The following is a 17062-nucleotide window of genomic DNA, read 5'->3' as shown; positions in this document are numbered from 1 at the left end:
GTCTATTTAAGCGACAGCGTGACTGGGAAACGCCCACTTCTCGACGTGTGAAAAAGAAATATATATATTAGTATTAGACAGTTGAATGGTAGACACCTCGCTGTCTCCGCTGCGCGGAGCTCCTGTCCCGTCTCCTGGTGGCCGCGCAGCGACTCGCCGTCACGTGACCGCGCTCGCGCCCGCCAGACAGTCCCCCGCGGGCGCGCGCAGCCGCGACGAGCGTCGCCGAGCGTCGGTCGCGTCGACATGGGGCTGCGGGACGAGCTGCTGAAGGCGATATGGCACGCGTTCACCGCGCTGGACGTCGACAAGAGCGGCAAGGTGTCCAAGTCTCAGCTCAAGGTGACGAGTAAATACGGAACGCCGGTTCTTTTCGTTTTTTTTAACGCGGGTTTTTAACTTGCAGAACATTTACATTCACCGCATTTACCCGACGCCCTTATCCAGAGCGACTTACAATCAGTAGTTACTGGGACAGTCCCCCCCCCCCTCCGGGGGACACTCAGGTTTAAGTGTCTTGTTCAGGGACACCATGGTAGTAAGAGGGGTTTGAACCTGGGTCTTCTGGTTCATAGGCGAGTGTGTCACCCCACTAGGCTACTTCCATCATCTGTGATGTGTGTTTAATAGTTTAGAGGGTTACACACTTATCTACAAAGTCCCAGGTTCGAACCCTGAGTGTCCCCGGGGGGGACTCGGTCCCTCTCACTACTGGTTGGAAGGCGCTCTGGATAAGGGTTCACTGTTCCAGTGGTGCTCTGCTTCATCATGTCCTCCTCCGCGCCCCAGGTCCTGTCCCACAACCTGTGCACGGTGATGAACATCCCCCACGACCCGGTGGCCCTGGAGGAGCATTTCAAAGACGACGACGAGGGACCCGTGTCCAACCAGGGCTACATGCCCTACCTGAACAGGTTCATTCTGGACAAGGTGAGCAGCTCTTCACCTGGACCGAGCGTCCGTTTTTCGTGTCCACCAGCGAGGGTTGGGAAGGTCGAATGTCTTCTTACACGAATGCGTGCTCTATATTTGCAAGAGGAACTACATGCGAGGGGAGACGTTGCGTAACGCACCACACCCGGTAGTGGAAGTAACGGCCGTGTCCGCCTCTCGCATCTCCGATTTGTGACGCCTGGTCCACCCCACCCGCCTACCGCTACTCGCTCAGCGCCCCTCACTCGTCCGACACCCTTCCCCTTCATCCCCGGCATGGAGAACGCTCCAGTTCCTTTATTCCTCGGCATTTAACCCGTCACGAGGGCCGCGGTATTCGGCCCCGTCCGCTCCCTGGCTGGAATGCATTGTCGGTCTCTGAAGTCCGCTGAAGTGGGAAGGGACACAAAAGAGAAAAAACAACAAAACTGGAGCAGCGTGTGCAGGGTCCTGCGTCGGGGGTTTCGGGGCCTTGGCACCGCTCGCCTGCGATGTTTTCTATATGTACGTTTTTATACACACGAAGAAGAGTGTAAAAAGGTTAAAGGTCGTTTTCGTTATCGAGTGGCGCGGTGACCTCCGACGGGATGGGACGCTCTCACCGTCCTGCCGGGAGGACGCGGAGGAAACTCGGCCCCGGACCGGCGAAGCCCCCCCCCCCCCCCCCACGCTCTGCCGAATGGCAACGAAGTGTTCCCTCAGCCACTGGTTACCGCAGCCTTTACAAGGCCCCCATTGTAGAGTGACTGGCACAGGAGGTGTGTGTGAGTGAGTGTGTGTGTGTGTGAGTGTGTGTGTGTGTGTGAGAGACACCAAAAGGCCCCTCTTTCACTGCGAGGCCTGTGTGCGCCGGTTTACAGTCAGGACGCATTTCTCGCTCCCGCAGTTCAGAATAGTTTTACTCCGTCTCAGCCTCGCACGTTTATATTAGTAATAATTTCGTCCGAAACCGTTCGGCAGCATGAACGAGGTCACGTTTATATATTCGTCCTGTGGTGTGTGCGGGGTAGAAGGTTGACTTTTTTAACTTCATCGGGGCTCGTGGTTGGGCCACAGCGGAGATGGGGAACTGGTAGAATGGAGAGAATGGGCTGGCGCGTGAGGTTTTGTCACAGAGAGGGAAGTTCAGGCGCTCTTTACGTCTTCGTAAAGCTTGTGTCAGTCGGCCGCCGACGGACGTCTGTGCACGTGGCGGTGCGATGCTTCTGATATGTGTGTGCGCCGTCAAAAAACACCCAGGATATTTACTGGACATGTAGATGAAGATACTTTTGGACATTTTAAGTTGGACATTTCTGCATTGTGAATCCGCTCTTGGTTGACTGTAGATAATATTGTGCCGGATTTGTGAACCATCGTCTCGCGTTTTGAGTTATGCTGTCATGCCAACGCTGCTTGAATAAAGTAATGGAGGTCAGGAAAGACGCTGGTGTTATCGTAAGTGATCGGGCCGGTGCCCTACACCCTTCACTGTTAAAATGCCAAAAATAACAGCAGGCCACTCCGACGCCATTGTTCCTAATGTACAGGAATGTTGTTCAATTACAAAAGCAAAGAACAATAAAAACCCCCTCAGGCCGAGTTACCAGTTCAGTAATGAATATATTCTGACTTGTGTTATGGTCATAAATTATGTATACTGTTTACTGGCTCATGTTATGGTTATTAATTCCGTATGCTGTTTACTGGCTCGTGTTATGGTTATACATTACGTATACTGTTTACTGGCTTGAGTTATGGTTATAAATTCCGTATACTGTTTACTGGCTCATGTTATGGTTATTAATTACGTATACTGTTTACTGGCTTGTGTTATGGTTATTAATAACATATCTTGTTTACTGGCTCATGTTATGGTTATTAATTACGTATACTGTTTACTTGCTCGTGTTATGGTTATTAATTACATATCCTGTTTACTGGTCCGTGTTATGGTTATACATTACGTATACTGTTTACTGGCTCGTGTTCTGGTTATTAATTATGTATACTGTTTACTGGCTCGTGTTATGGTTATTAATTACATATCCTGTTTACTGGCTCGTGTTATGGTCATAAATTACGTATACTGTTTACTGGCTCGTGTTATGGTTATTAATTACGTATACTGTTTACTTGCTCGTGTTATGGTTATAAATTACGTATACTGTTTACTGGCTCGTGTTATGGTTATTAATTACGTATACTGTTTACTTGCTCGTGTTATGGTTATAAATTACGTATACTGTTTACTGGCTCGTGTTATGGTTATTAATTACGTATACTGTTTACTTGCTCGTGTTATGGTTATAAATTACGTATACTGTTTACTTGCTCGTGTTATGGTTATTAATTACGTATACTGTTTACTTGCTCGTGTTATGGTTATAAATTACGTATACTGTTTACTGGCTCGTGTTATGGTTATTAATTACGTATACTGTTTACTTGCTCGTGTTATGGTCATAAATTACGTATACTGTTTACTGGCTCGTGTTACTGTTTACTGGCTCGTGTTATGGTTATACATTACGTATCCTGTTTACTGGTTCGTGTTATGCCCATTGAGACAAACTGTATGTGATTTTGGGCTATATAAGAAATAAATGTTGTTGTTGTTATGGTTATAAATTACGTATACTGTTTACTGGCCCGTGTTATGTTATAAATTACGTATACTGTTTACTTGCTCGTGTTATGGTTATTAATTACGTATACTGTTTACTGGCTCGTGTTATGGTTATTAATTACGTATACTGTTTACTTGCTCTTGTTATGGTCATAAATTACGTATACTGTTTACTGGCTCGTGTTACTGTTTACTGGCTCGTGTTATGGTTATACATTACGTATCCTGTTTACTGGTTCGTGTTATGCCCATTGAGACAAACTGTATGTGATTTTGGGCTATATAAGAAATAAATGTTGTTGTTGTTATGGTTATAAATTACGTATACTGTTTACTGGCCCGTGTTATGTTATAAATTACGTATACTGTTTATTGGCTCGTGTTATTGTAAAAAAGACCATGTGGTGTGGGAGAAGAGAATAGAGTGTGTAGAAAAACTTTTTCTCCCTCCACACAAAGCACTGTATTCAACCACTCCAATTTGATGTTACCTGGCAGAAAGAGGCATGGCACAATAGAGGTTAAAAATGAACAGTTTCTAATTTATTAACACCGGTAAATAATTATTGTAGTTACATGTGAATATTGAATGTGAAAAGGTACCAAGGTTACAGAGAAAATAAAAATGAGAAGAAAGAGTAAAGAGGGAGAAGAGAAAAAGAGGGGGAGAGAAAGACTCAGAAGCCTTCCGGCTTCCGATGGAAAACCCCCTGAGCAAGAAAGCTCAGAGTCCCTTTTCCACATGTGAGCAGACCTTTATACCCCTGGCCTACAGGAAGTTGTCACTGACCAATCAGAACCTGTTGTTTCTGATGTCACGCCCCCGGTGCCTCCCATTTGGGGAAGACAAAGAGGGTGGGCGGTCCTGACAGCTGACACTTCACACGTTGCCGTCAGACAAAAGGCATGTAAAACAGAGGTGCTGAATCTTCACGCACAACCATCCACACAGGAATGACACACCTCCCCCTGCAGACAGCTGTTTTGCAACACAAAAGGCATGCTCCCGTGATGTCCATCCTTACATTATGGTTATTAATTACGTATACTGTTTACTGGCTCGTGTTATGGTTATAAATTACGTATACTGTTTACTGGCTCGTGTTATGGTTATAAATTACGTATACTGTTTACTGGCTCGTGTTATGGTTATTAATTACCTATACTGTTTACAGGCTTGTGTTATGGTTATACATTACTTATACTGTTTATTGGCTTGTGTTATGGTTATTAATTACGTATACTGTTTACAGGCTTGTGTTATGGTTATACATTACTTATACTGTTTACTGGCTCGTGTTATGGTTATACATTACGTATACTGTTTACTTGCTCGTGTTATGTTTATAAATTATGTATACTGTTTACTGGTTTGTGTTATGGTTATACAATACGTATACTGTTTACTGGCTCATGTTATGGTTATTAATTACGTATACTGTTTACTTGCTCGTGTTATACTGTTTACAGGCTTGTGTTATGGTTATACATTATGTATACTGTTTACTGGCTCATGTTATGGTTATTAATTACGTATACTGTTTACTTGCTCGTGTTATACTGTTTACAGGCTTGTGTTATGGTTATACATTACGTATACTGTTTACTGTTTATGGTTATACATTACGTATCCTGTTTACTGGTTCGTGTTATGGTTATACATTACTTATCCTGTTTACTGGTTCATGTTATGGTTATACATTACGTATACTGTTTACAGGCTCGTGTTATGGTTATACATTACGTATACTGTTTACAGGCTTGTGTTATGGTTATACATTACGTATACTGTTTACAGGCTCGTGTTATGGGTATAAATTACGTATACTGTTTACAGGCTCGTGTTATGCCCATTGAGACATACTGTATGTGATTTTGGGCTATATAAGAAATAAATGTTGTTGTTGTTGTTGTTATGGTTATAAATTACGTAAACTGTTTACTGGCCCGTGTTATGGTTATAAATTACGTAAACTGTTTACTGGCTCGTGTTACTGTTTACTTGCTCGTGTTATTGTTATACATTACGTATACTGTTTACTGGCTCGTGTTATGGTTATTAATTATGTATACTGTTTACTGGCTCGTGTTATGGTTATTAATTACATATCCTGTTTACTGGCTCGTGTTATGGTCATAAATTACGTATACTGTTTACTGGCTCGTGTTATGGTTATACATTACGTATACTGTTTACAGGCTTGTGTTATGGTTATACATTACGTATACTGTTTACAGGCTTGTGTTATGGTTATACATTACGTATACTGTTTACAGGCTCGTGTTATGGGTATAAATTACGTATACTGTTTACAGGCTCGTGTTATGCCCATTGAGACATACTGTATGTGATTTTGGGCTATATAAGAAATAAATGTTGTTGTTTTTGTTGTTATGGTTATAAATTACGTAAACTGTTTACTGGCCCGTGTTATGGTTATAAATTACGTAAACTGTTTACTGGCTCGTGTTACTGTTTACTTGCTCGTGTTATTGTTATACATTACGTATACTGTTTACTGGCTCGTGTTATGGTTATTAATTATGTATACTGTTTACAGGCTTGTGTTATGGTTATACATTACGTATACTGTTTACTGTTTATGGTTATACATTACGTATCCTGTTTACTGGTTCGTGTTATGGTTATACATTACTTATCCTGTTTACTGGTTCATGTTATGGTTATACATTACGTATACTGTTTACAGGCTCGTGTTATGGTTATACATTACGTATACTGTTTACAGGCTTGTGTTATGGTTATACATTACGTATACTGTTTACAGGCTCGTGTTATGGGTATAAATTACGTATACTGTTTACAGGCTCGTGTTATGCCCATTGAGACATACTGTATGTGATTTTGGGCTATATAAGAAATAAATGTTGTTGTTGTTGTTGTTATGGTTATAAATTACGTAAACTGTTTACTGGCCCGTGTTATGGTTATAAATTACGTAAACTGTTTACTGGCTCGTGTTATGGGTATAAATTACGTATACTGTTTACTGGCTCGTGTTATGGTTATTAATTATGTATACTGTTTACTGGCTCGTGTTATGGTTATTAATTACATATCCTGTTTACTGGCTCGTGTTATGGTCATAAATTACGTATACTGTTTACTGGCTCGTGTTATGGTTATACATTACGTATACTGTTTACAGGCTTGTGTTATGGTTATACATTACGTATACTGTTTACAGGCTTGTGTTATGGTTATACATTACGTATACTGTTTACAGGCTCGTGTTATGCCCATTGAGACATACTGTATGTGATTTTGGGCTATATAAGAAATAAATGTTGTTGTTTTTGTTGTTATGGTTATAAATTACGTAAACTGTTTACTGGCCCGTGTTATGGTTATAAATTACGTAAACTGTTTACTGGCTCGTGTTACTGTTTACTTGCTCGTGTTATTGTTATACATTACGTATACTGTTTACTGGCTCGTGTTATGGTTATTAATTATGTATACTGTTTACTGGCTCGTGTTATGGTTCTTAATTACATATCCTGTTTACTGGCTCATGTTTTTGTTATGAATGATGTATACAACATACTTGCTTAATTAATGACACTCATGCGATGGTAATAAATACTACATTTAAGGTTGCTCTGAACATTGCTCTCTTTACCTGGAGTCTCTTGAGACGCTCTTATTAAGAGACCTGTTATTAGTAGTATAGTGTTATTATAATTATTATTATAATTATTACATAGTAGTATAGTAGTATTATGACTATTATTAGTGGTATGACACTTAAGCAGGATGTTTGGCTCCGGTTGCGATAAAATATGACGTGGAGTGACGTTATCGAGCCCCATCAGCTTGCTGCAGGTTCGGTGGCCCCGACTGGTTTTTCGGCATCATGCAAAACAGGAATCCCATGAGTCCCACTGTCCAACACAGAGATTGCTCTGAAAGCTTCCAGCGGTTGCCGTGGTGATGAGAAGAGCAGTCGTGTTTGTGCCTTGAATTCTTTCGTTCTCTCCTGGAGTCGAGGCCGCGATGAACGGGATGTTCCGGCTCGTTCTGGGCCTCGTTCCATGCCGCGTTCTCAGTGCGGTCATGTTTGTGCTTTCAGGTTCAGGATAATTTTGATCGGATGAATTTTAACCGGATGTGCTGGACCCTGTGTGCCCGGAAGAACCTCAACAGAAACCACCTGCTCATCTCAGACGACGATGCCTTCAAAATCTGGTGCATTTTTAACTTCCTGTGCGAGGACCGGTACCCCTTAGTAATCGTGACAGAAGAGGTGAGACACCTTGACATACGACTGGAATATTAATGGGTGTGATTTACCAAAACATGCCCGTGGTTACACTAATTTGAGTATTTTCCTGCATAACAGCAGGGTAACGGCCACAAGCTGCTCACGGATTGGATGGATGCAGGAAATTCATAGTACAAATACAGAAGCAGGCGATGACTAGAATGCTGTTCTGCCACTCTGAGTGAACCGGGTCTCCCTTGCAGATCGAGTATTTTCTGCGAAAGCTGACTGATGCGATGGGGGGCAGCTGGACTGAGGAGAGGTTCGAGGAGTACAAGCTGCAGCTGAACAGGAAGCAGCAGTGCTTGACCACGTGGGAGCTGATTGACCTGGTGGGCATGGGCCACTTCACCAAGGGTATGGACCGCCAGACAGTGGCCATGGGCATCACCGAGGTCTTCCAGGAGCTCATCATGGATGTACTGAAACAGGTGAGATCATCCACGTCGAGATCTTATGAACTGGATGCTGCCTTTTGGATTTTGACTGTATAACTGTTGGCTTCAGAAAGAACAGAGGTTACACTGACAACAACAACAGGGTGTCTGGAACACAATCAGTTTTACACAAGTGCTTTGTGTGTGGCACCTGAGGTCAGCATGTGTCCAGAAGATTTCAGCACAATACATCTACTCATTTGTCCTAATTGAGCGGTTAATGGGAGAGATTACAATGACTATTCAGGATAAGGCCTGAAGCATAGTGGGGGATTTTAAATGGTCGTGCATGACGAGAGTAAAGGTCAAAAGGTCAAGTGTGAGGGGAGGCAAAAATGTGTCTGTTGGGGTGTAAAAAATAAAAATAAAAAAGCGATGCCTCAGAGGGTAAACCAGACTAGAACAAAGAAATGTGTTGCCAACATGGCAGGAAAAGGAAATATTCTCCATGTGGGCAATTCTCTGGAAAATAAAACCAAAAGGCTAAACAAGTGTAATATTTGCCCTAATATTTAAGATGGGTACACAGATAATGAAATTTTATTTCATGAAATTCATGAAATTTCAATGAAATTCAAAGCAAATGATCATAATTCACACATTCAAAGTTTGGTTAATATATGAACATTGTATAGTAGTGAATCAGGCTTAATTAAAATATTCATACAATGCGGCATATTTGAACTCTTAGTACTGGCTATCATATGTTAAACGTTTTAGACCAATGACTTTGCTTTCCAGTGACATTGTCGTCCCATGCATCACACCATCTTGGTCATTTTAGTTGAATATATTGGTATTACATTATTCTATTGAAGTGTTGCTCAACTTTGACACCCATTATACATTGAAATATTTGGTACAATAATTTTGTCTGAGTTCAAAGAATTGTATTGTGGAAGTTTGTTTTCTACAAGTGAGACTAGCTTTCTGTGTCCCGCGCATCACATGGCAAGTTTTCAAACGGCCTGTATGGCTCGTAGTAAAGCACAACAGGTACTTCATACAGGTCACACTTGTTCATAGTTCTGACCACTAGTTACGGGGATAACGTGCATCACATAGAGAATTGTCCTTATGTTCTTGTATCATTGCATAGTCCAAGTCACTCTAGACTTCTAAAATCCAGATTAAATTCTCTCTTAAAGGTCCATTGTGTTGAGAAATCGCTTGGGTGGACTTGAATCTTTCTTCTGCCTTTTGGACTTTTTCATGACACTGTTCCTGTAAGAAGCTGTTCCAGTGCCACACAAAGCACAAAATTCTAAATACTGTTACTAGGTCCTAATGCAGACTGAATACATTACTTTTGTATTCTCAATACATATACGAATACATCCCAACCCTAATGCTATTTAATGTTTTATTCATACTGGAGATTTGGCCATTTGAAACGTGCAGGAAGTTCTGCTTGGCACTAGCTAGAAAAAGGAGATGCAATTCAAGAGGCACAATTGTGCAACATGTACTGCGAGAGAAGGGTGACCTCTGCGTGACCTCCTGCAGGACAGTGGTGCAGTTTGGGTAGCTGAAGTACACGGCATAGCTGCTGAGAGGTGAGGTGTGTGAATGATGCCCATTGATGGTTGCTGGTACTGAATGAGAAGCATTTAGATGCGGAGGTGTGTGTGTGTGTGTGTGTGTGTGTGTGTGTCTGATTTAGGCCAGCTGCGTTATTTAGATCACTGTTAAGATCCTCTCCTGTCTGAGACCCTGACCATCGGATCCAATTACCGCCATCCAGACCCTGTCAGGAAATGTCACGACTCCGTGGCTTCCCTGTCTCATTAGCAGACGAAGGAAATGCGGTCGGCCTTGCAGCAGATCAAGTTCTGGCTGACATCAGCGAATTCAGAGCAGTGCTGATTCAGACATCGACATTCTGTGACACGTCTGTTTCCGCCTGCAGGGTTACATGATGAAGAAGGGCCATAAGCGGAAGAACTGGACAGAGCGCTGGTTCCTGCTGCAGCCCAGTTCCGTCTCCTACTACGTTAGCGAGGACCTGACCGAGAAGAAGGGGGACATCCTGCTGGACGGGAATTGCTGCGTTGAGGTCAGGGCTTCCGTTCCAGTCCCACAAGTATTCTGCTACCCAAGAAATTTCTATAAAACAATTATTTTAATACATTGATTCATGAAATGGGCGGCATGGAAAAAACGATGATTGACATGAAGTGTCCTTCCTGCTTAATTAAATATTCTCCAAAACAGGGTTTTGTGGTGATAATAATAATAATAAAATGATAATAGTAATATTTTAGATTTAATAATGACACAGCCTGTAAATTCTGAAGTCTGTTTATGTTGTTTTTGTTATTTTATTATAGATTTTAATCCAGCCTGTTTGTTTATTGCAGTCTTTACCAGACAAGGAAGGGAAGAAGTGCCTCTTTTTGGTCAAATGTTCTGACAAAAGCTTTGAGATCAGCGCGTCAGACAAGAAGAAGAAGCAGGAGTGGATTCAAGGTGTGTCTGGTAGCATGTGGTGAGGGTGCTAACATCACACCAACATTTAGAGAACGTCACATCAACCATTCAGGTCAGACACTTCCTGCCACTGAGGTGATTAGTGGCTGTCAATGGGACGTTCCACACATTTCCTCTCCTCTGCCGCAGTCATACAGACGTGCATCACCCTGCTGAAGCTGGGTCGTCCGGCGCCGCACCACGAGGCTCGCCTGAAGAGGAAGGAGCAGCGGCAGCGGCAGCAGGCCGAGCAGGAGGAGCTGGAGCTGCGAATGAGGGAGCTGCAAACGGCCAACGAGAACAAGCAGAGAGAGCTGGAGGCCATGAGGAGGGTAAGGATGTCACCCGCACTTCAGGGCAGTGGAGGCCTGATCAAATCCCGAACCACCAAGGTGCCACTGAGGTCCATCAATCACTGATGCCTGTTTTTATTATAGTGGTCATCCACCAAGGCTCCGCCCTTTATGGAGAAAAAAAAAACAAAAAAACGATGATTTGCATAGATGCGCCATTTTTGGCCACAAAATCAAGACAGATGCAAAAAGCAGAAGGCCATTACAATTATTGCAGACCTTGCGCATCTGCACACCCTCAGCACCCTCAATCATCAGGCCACGGTGACTCGGCATGTCAATTCTACCATCGTTCTGACCGGAGGTCACTGTGTTAGGTGACTGTGAAGCAGAGCAACGTTGCTCTCCGAGTTGTTTTGCACGTCTGCCATATTTGGCCTTGGGTGACCAGTAAACATCGCTGATACGGTATCTTCTTCCATTCCAGTGGGCCAACTAGAAAAACATGATAAAATGCTTACAGATAAAAAAGACTTGCGGCCTTTTACTCCTGGTGTGTTATAGGTGCTAACGACACACACACACACACACACACACCAGTAACAGAAGTCAATCGGCCTCATTAGCTATTCATGCCATTAGCTATTCTCACTTAACCTTTCTGCTCTGTAACTCCCATTCATCTCCTTTAATCCTCGTTCCTGAGCCCGTTAATACACTTCAGCCGTAATTATGAAAGCCTGATCCCTTGTCCTGTGGCCACAGCTACCGACGCAGGGCTTATAGCGAAGTCCGGCGGAGGTGAATGTTACCGTAGAGGAATCCGGACTCGCCTTGTGCGGTGGAGGCGTAGGAGTGAGCGAATGAATAGGAAGCGCGGACGATATCTCACGCCTTGCAGATAAAGCTCCATTGTTCTCGGCGGAGCGGGAGTCTTGGGCGGCCGATTCGGCGACAGGACATTTGTCAGATTGTCCTTCTATAAAAGGCCGCGTTGATTGCCCTGTGTAACAAGACAACAAGACAAGTAACAAACCCCATGACTACTTACAAACGGTCATGTGACCGCCGAGTCTGTCCCTTTAACAAGTTTCCTTTGTGTGATTCACGCTAAGCTTCCACCAGAGTCTGAATGGGGAACAATCTGCCATTGATGCGCTAGTGCCTGTCACTCGAACCCCCCATCCACCCTGCATCCAATCCAGACAATAAACACCCAGAGAGAGACCCTGAGGACCCCTGCCCACAAAGGTTACACCCGCAAACAATACCTGCCTTTTCACCAGGGGTCACCTGGGGCGCTTCAGAGTGACCTTACAAGAGTTTCAAGTGTGACCCCCACCGTCCAGTACTTCAGGTTAGAGGTTTTGTGTATTCAGCATCTTCTGAACCTTCACCTGCATTGTTAGGAAGAAACGACCACTGAAGGAACCCCCCACCTCCAATAGCTGTCAACAATGAGTTTCAGTCCTCCGTGTGACACACACGCACACACACACATATCATAAATCAGGCGTGTAAGAGCTTCGGCAGCAAATCACGCAGCATTCATTTTAACGTTCTTTTGAGTCCCCTGGAGTGTCTCCTGTTATTGCATGGATGAGTGCATTTCTCTGTGCAGAAACTGGAGGAGGCAGCTGCCTCCGCTGCCGAGGAGGAGCGCAAGCGTCTGCAGACCCAGAGCGAGCTGGAGGGCCGCTACCGCATCGACCTGGAGAAAGAGAAGATGGTACGAGTCTGTGGAGTTCACGGTGAACCCGTTTGTCTCACTTCTGCTTCCCGCTGATATTGTTAGAAACCTCGTTTTACACGTTTACAGTCTGCTTCACAATGTGGTTCCTGTGTGAGAGAATGTGAAAGTGATTTGCCTGTGTGTGTGTGTGTGTGTGTGTGTGTTACAGGTCCGGCAGCAGATGGAGGAGCAGGTGGCTCAGAAGTCCAGTGAGCTGGAGCAGTATCTGCAGAGGGTGCGAGAGTTGGAGGACATGTACCACCGCCTGCAGGAGGCACTGGAGGAGGAGAAGCAGGCGAGGCAGGACGAAGAGACTGTCCGCAAACTGCAGGCTCGGTGGGGGCACACACACTCACACACACACACTCACATGCTCAGAGCTCGTTCCACCAAACTTGACTGTCGATGTAAGAACAGGACCAAATTTTTGCGACTTGTTTTAATTACCATCACAAAGGCCTGCAGGTGAATCTACACGTTAACAGCTACTTCCTTTGGTGCCAAGACCATTCAGAAACCAGTTTCTGACTGTTGTCTGGTATCAACTTAACTGGTTTTACGAACCAAAACCGGAACTGTTTCTCTAGTGGTGCAATAACTGACAACCAGGTTTGGAAAAAGTAGTTATGGCTAAACACTGAATCCATGTATTTAGTTATGTATTCTTTTGATGTATTTAACATGTATTCATTGTTCCAAATGCTTTTAGAATAAATATAAAAACACGTTTTCAAGACATACATATTTCTTATTGGCCGGCATCCACATTTGAAGCATAAGCTTGCCCTTGTAGGTGGTCACTGATGGGATGTCTAATATATTATGTTTTTTTTTTTGCTTTTTTTTTACATTGCATCAGATGTATTCTCAAAGTCGGTAAGACACTTGCCTATGAACCAACAATGTCACAGGTTCGAACCAAACTTACTTCCATTGTGTCCCTGAGCAAGACACTTAACCCTGAGTGTCTCAGGGGGACTGTCCCTGTCACTACTGATTGCTAGGTGCTCTTTATAAGGGCGTCTGGTAAGTTCTATAAATGTAAATGTAACATTGAATGTAACATTGTAACTCTGGCTTCAACAATGGTATGAGAAGTTTTAGTTTTTATGTTTTAGTGTTCTAATGATGTACTTGCACCATATACACACACCATACATGGCATGACAGACTATTGGAGTGTGACAGGGGGACAGTCCTCCTATGGTTTGACTTCCTCATGCCAATGAAATTCCAGTGAGCTCATGTTTTCTGTGAGAAACACTTCCGTAGGCTTCGTTCCACCGTCCCACCCTCTCTGCTGCTTCCTGTCTGCTTTCTAATTGTGTCTCAACACTTTACTCTGACATACATACGGCCCCTAAACAGGCCTGATATCTTCATGTGTACTGGTCTATGTGGTTTTAATGGGACGTGTCTCAGGGAGTCAGAGTCGGAATATCTTTATTGTCATTGTATCAAGATACGGTGCAGTCCCTGGTGCGGGGAGATATCTAAGAAAAATCTCTCTTCCTTATAAATAAGGAAGTATAAAATAGAAGTGTGTGATTGTTTCTACGATCCACCTTTTTGTCACATTTATTTCAAAATAATAGGTATAGATATATTAGACAAGCAAGCCGGCCCTCGTTCAGCTTTACGACGACAGTGCCTCGGGGCTTTTCCATGAACCCGGTTCAGAGGCCACCGCCTGTCTGTCTTCATTTTTCTGTTCAGCTCATCGCTGGTGTGAAATGTACCTGGACAGCTTCACATTGCTGACCTAAAACTAATTATGTGCGTGCGTGTGTGTGTGTGTGTTGTGCGTGTGCGTGTGTGTGCACATGCAGGCTCTTAGAGGAAGAGGCGGCTAAGAGGGCTGAACTGGAGCAGATTCACCTGCACCAGCAGAGGGCGATCTCGCAGACGGAGGCGGAGAAGCAGGAGCTGGAGCGCGAGCGCCTGGCCAAAGAAAGCGCCCTCCAGGCCGCCATGCAGCAGCTGGAACAGCTGGAGAACGAGAGACAGGGGGCACTAGAGCAATACCAGGTTAGAGATTGATGTCTCTGTGCTGACGCCTAGTGGAATTCGTTCCGCCAATCGCACTCAGTGGTCAGTTTCTGAACCGGGCTCTAAAATTATTTGAAGCCGAAATGGACCTCGAATTCTGAAGAAGTGGCACAGATTTCAAATTCAATATAAACGCCACAGTTTCTGTTTTTGTGGTATTGACCAATTCACGAGCTGTAATGGCGTCACCTCACAGGAAGTGATGAAGAAACTGCAGGACGCCACCAACAACACCAAGAGCTGGAAGGACAAAGTGGCTCATCATGAGGGACTCATCCGGCTCATTCAGCCCGGTATTAATGCACACTTCTCATTAGCGTAAACTCCTTCGACAATGTTGTCGCTGTTTTCAATATGGAGATAAAGCGTGTGTTTTTGTGTGTTCGATCAGGGTCAAAGGCTCCGCAGAAAATAACAAACTGGGGCCCGGCGGCCTTCACTGAGGCGGAGCTGACCTTGAGGGAGAAGGACTGGCAGGATAAGAAGAACAGGCCTGCCCACAGCCAGTAGACCACAGCCACCGTATCATTCCACTGTATAAAAGTGTTTTTCAGTGTTGATTTTTATTGACACAATGATTTCTTCTTGTTATGTGCTGGTTAGGTATGTGCGTGTTTTTATTTTTTATTTTATTTCTTGTAGAAATCTAAACTTATTTAATCCTCTAACCCATTTAAACAATATCCAATGAGAGAAAAATGTGGATTAAATGGGCATTTTATATATAATTAATGAAACCCTCCTGGAGATTCTAAATAGGATGTTTTTTTGTTTTTTTTTGCATAATGGATAAGACCGATACAGAATAAAACAGCTGAGACCACACAGACTTTTCAACAAAGCCCATCTCCCGCCTCTTTAGGTTTTCATCCAGTCCAGGGCAGCATTTCCTCAATTTTATTCTTGGATCAAACTAACCAAGGTGGTGTTGGCATTATTCATGCTTCGCAAGACACAGCACAGTAGCGAAAAAAGCACTGCCGTTTATACTATTAGCAATAAAAGTTCAAAAGAACCTTTCGCCATGTGTCTTTCTGTGAAGTATGTTAAATTGATGGTGACTCCAGCAGGGGTCGCCAAAAGAATGAGGGAACTCAGTTCTGAGATGCACCACTGATGTGGATCAGGTGGTTGGAGCGTCCTTGCAAACTGCTGTATCCTGATGGCTGAAGGCCAGAATATTATCTGCAAAATAGCTCCGGGGTAGATGGCCGTATCGAAGGGACCTGGGAGCGCGTGGTAATAGTAAAGTGAAGTGATTGTCACTTGCGATTCACAGCAGCACAGCACACGGTGCACACAGAGAAATGTGTCCTCTGCATTTAACCAATAACCCTTGGTGAGCAGTGGGCGGCCATGACAGGCGCCCGGGGAGCAGTGTGTGGGGACGGTGCTTTGCTTGGCGGATTGGGGTTCGAACCGGCAACGTTCTGATTACGGGGCCGCTTCCTTAACCGCCAGGCCACCACTGCCCCACAAAACGAGCATGTGGCATCTTATGGGTTAAGGGGTGATGAAGAGTGTGTAGTCTTGGTTACCGCCGCGCGTCCTTCAGCGGTGTGGCCGCCTGCTGACCTGGCCCGGAAAGACTCATAGTTTCCGTAAACGATGCGTCCTTGTCTCAGCGACCGAAAACACGTGTCATTTTAATCTCATCAACAACACCCCAAATTTAGCACTGCAATCTAAGCAAACAAAAAAAATGTGTCAACGATCGAATATCTCTGAGAAGACTGGAGCCAATATTGCCAGCGATAAGAGTCAAATTATCCCCGTTTAATGTTTATTGGGCTTTATAATGAAGAATGGCGTATACGTGCAAGAGATCCGCCACGAAAATATACACCGTCTGTTGATACTGGGCTGGTTTTTCCGTGCGAGCATCCAAACACACGTTCATAATGTGTCTCGGTGGAGGAAGGCCACAGTGTGTAGGTGTGATGAGTAAATATGTCTGGTCTGGATCAGTGGCCATTTTCCATGACTTCACTGCACTGCACACACATTCCACCAATAATAACAATAATAACAGTAATATCCTTGTTTGTTGGATGACGTGCTGCGCTGGGCCTGATTCAACACAGATTGCCATCTAAAGTAGATCTAGGTTAGGGGACGCTCCCCGAGGGCCATATGGTTGTGGAGTTTGGATGTGGGGAGCCTGATCTCAGGTCAGAACAAGGCCCGGGGAACTGCCACTTACAAAATGTTCAAATGAAAAAAGGAAATTAAATTTAACGAACTTTACTATAATA

General features: G+C 44.0%; 2 protein-coding genes across 2 annotated transcripts in view; both read left to right on the top strand.

The window, feature by feature from the left end:
- LOC114766810 (protein brambleberry-like) overlaps positions 1 to 17062 on the top strand; it is a 480412-nt gene that overhangs the window by 407108 nt on the left and 56242 nt on the right. The window lies entirely within an intron of this gene.
- Positions 185 to 15827, top strand: swap70b (switching B cell complex subunit SWAP70b). The gene is made up of 12 exons (XM_028958065.1): positions 185 to 342; positions 790 to 930; positions 7636 to 7809; positions 8031 to 8258; positions 10174 to 10320; positions 10625 to 10733; positions 10884 to 11065; positions 12648 to 12755; positions 12928 to 13094; positions 14588 to 14786; positions 15004 to 15100; positions 15199 to 15827. Exons 1-12 carry the CDS (start codon positions 247 to 249, stop codon positions 15315 to 15317), a joined length of 1767 nt encoding a protein of 588 aa, XP_028813898.1. The 5' UTR covers positions 185 to 246; the 3' UTR covers positions 15318 to 15827.

The sequence above is a fragment of the Denticeps clupeoides genome, chromosome 17 (assembly GCF_900700375.1).
Source record: "Denticeps clupeoides chromosome 17, fDenClu1.1, whole genome shotgun sequence".
Lineage (NCBI taxonomy): Eukaryota > Metazoa > Chordata > Actinopteri > Clupeiformes > Denticipitidae > Denticeps > Denticeps clupeoides.
The sequence above is the reverse complement of the archived record's forward strand: the minus strand, read 5'-3'. Positions and strand labels throughout refer to the sequence as shown.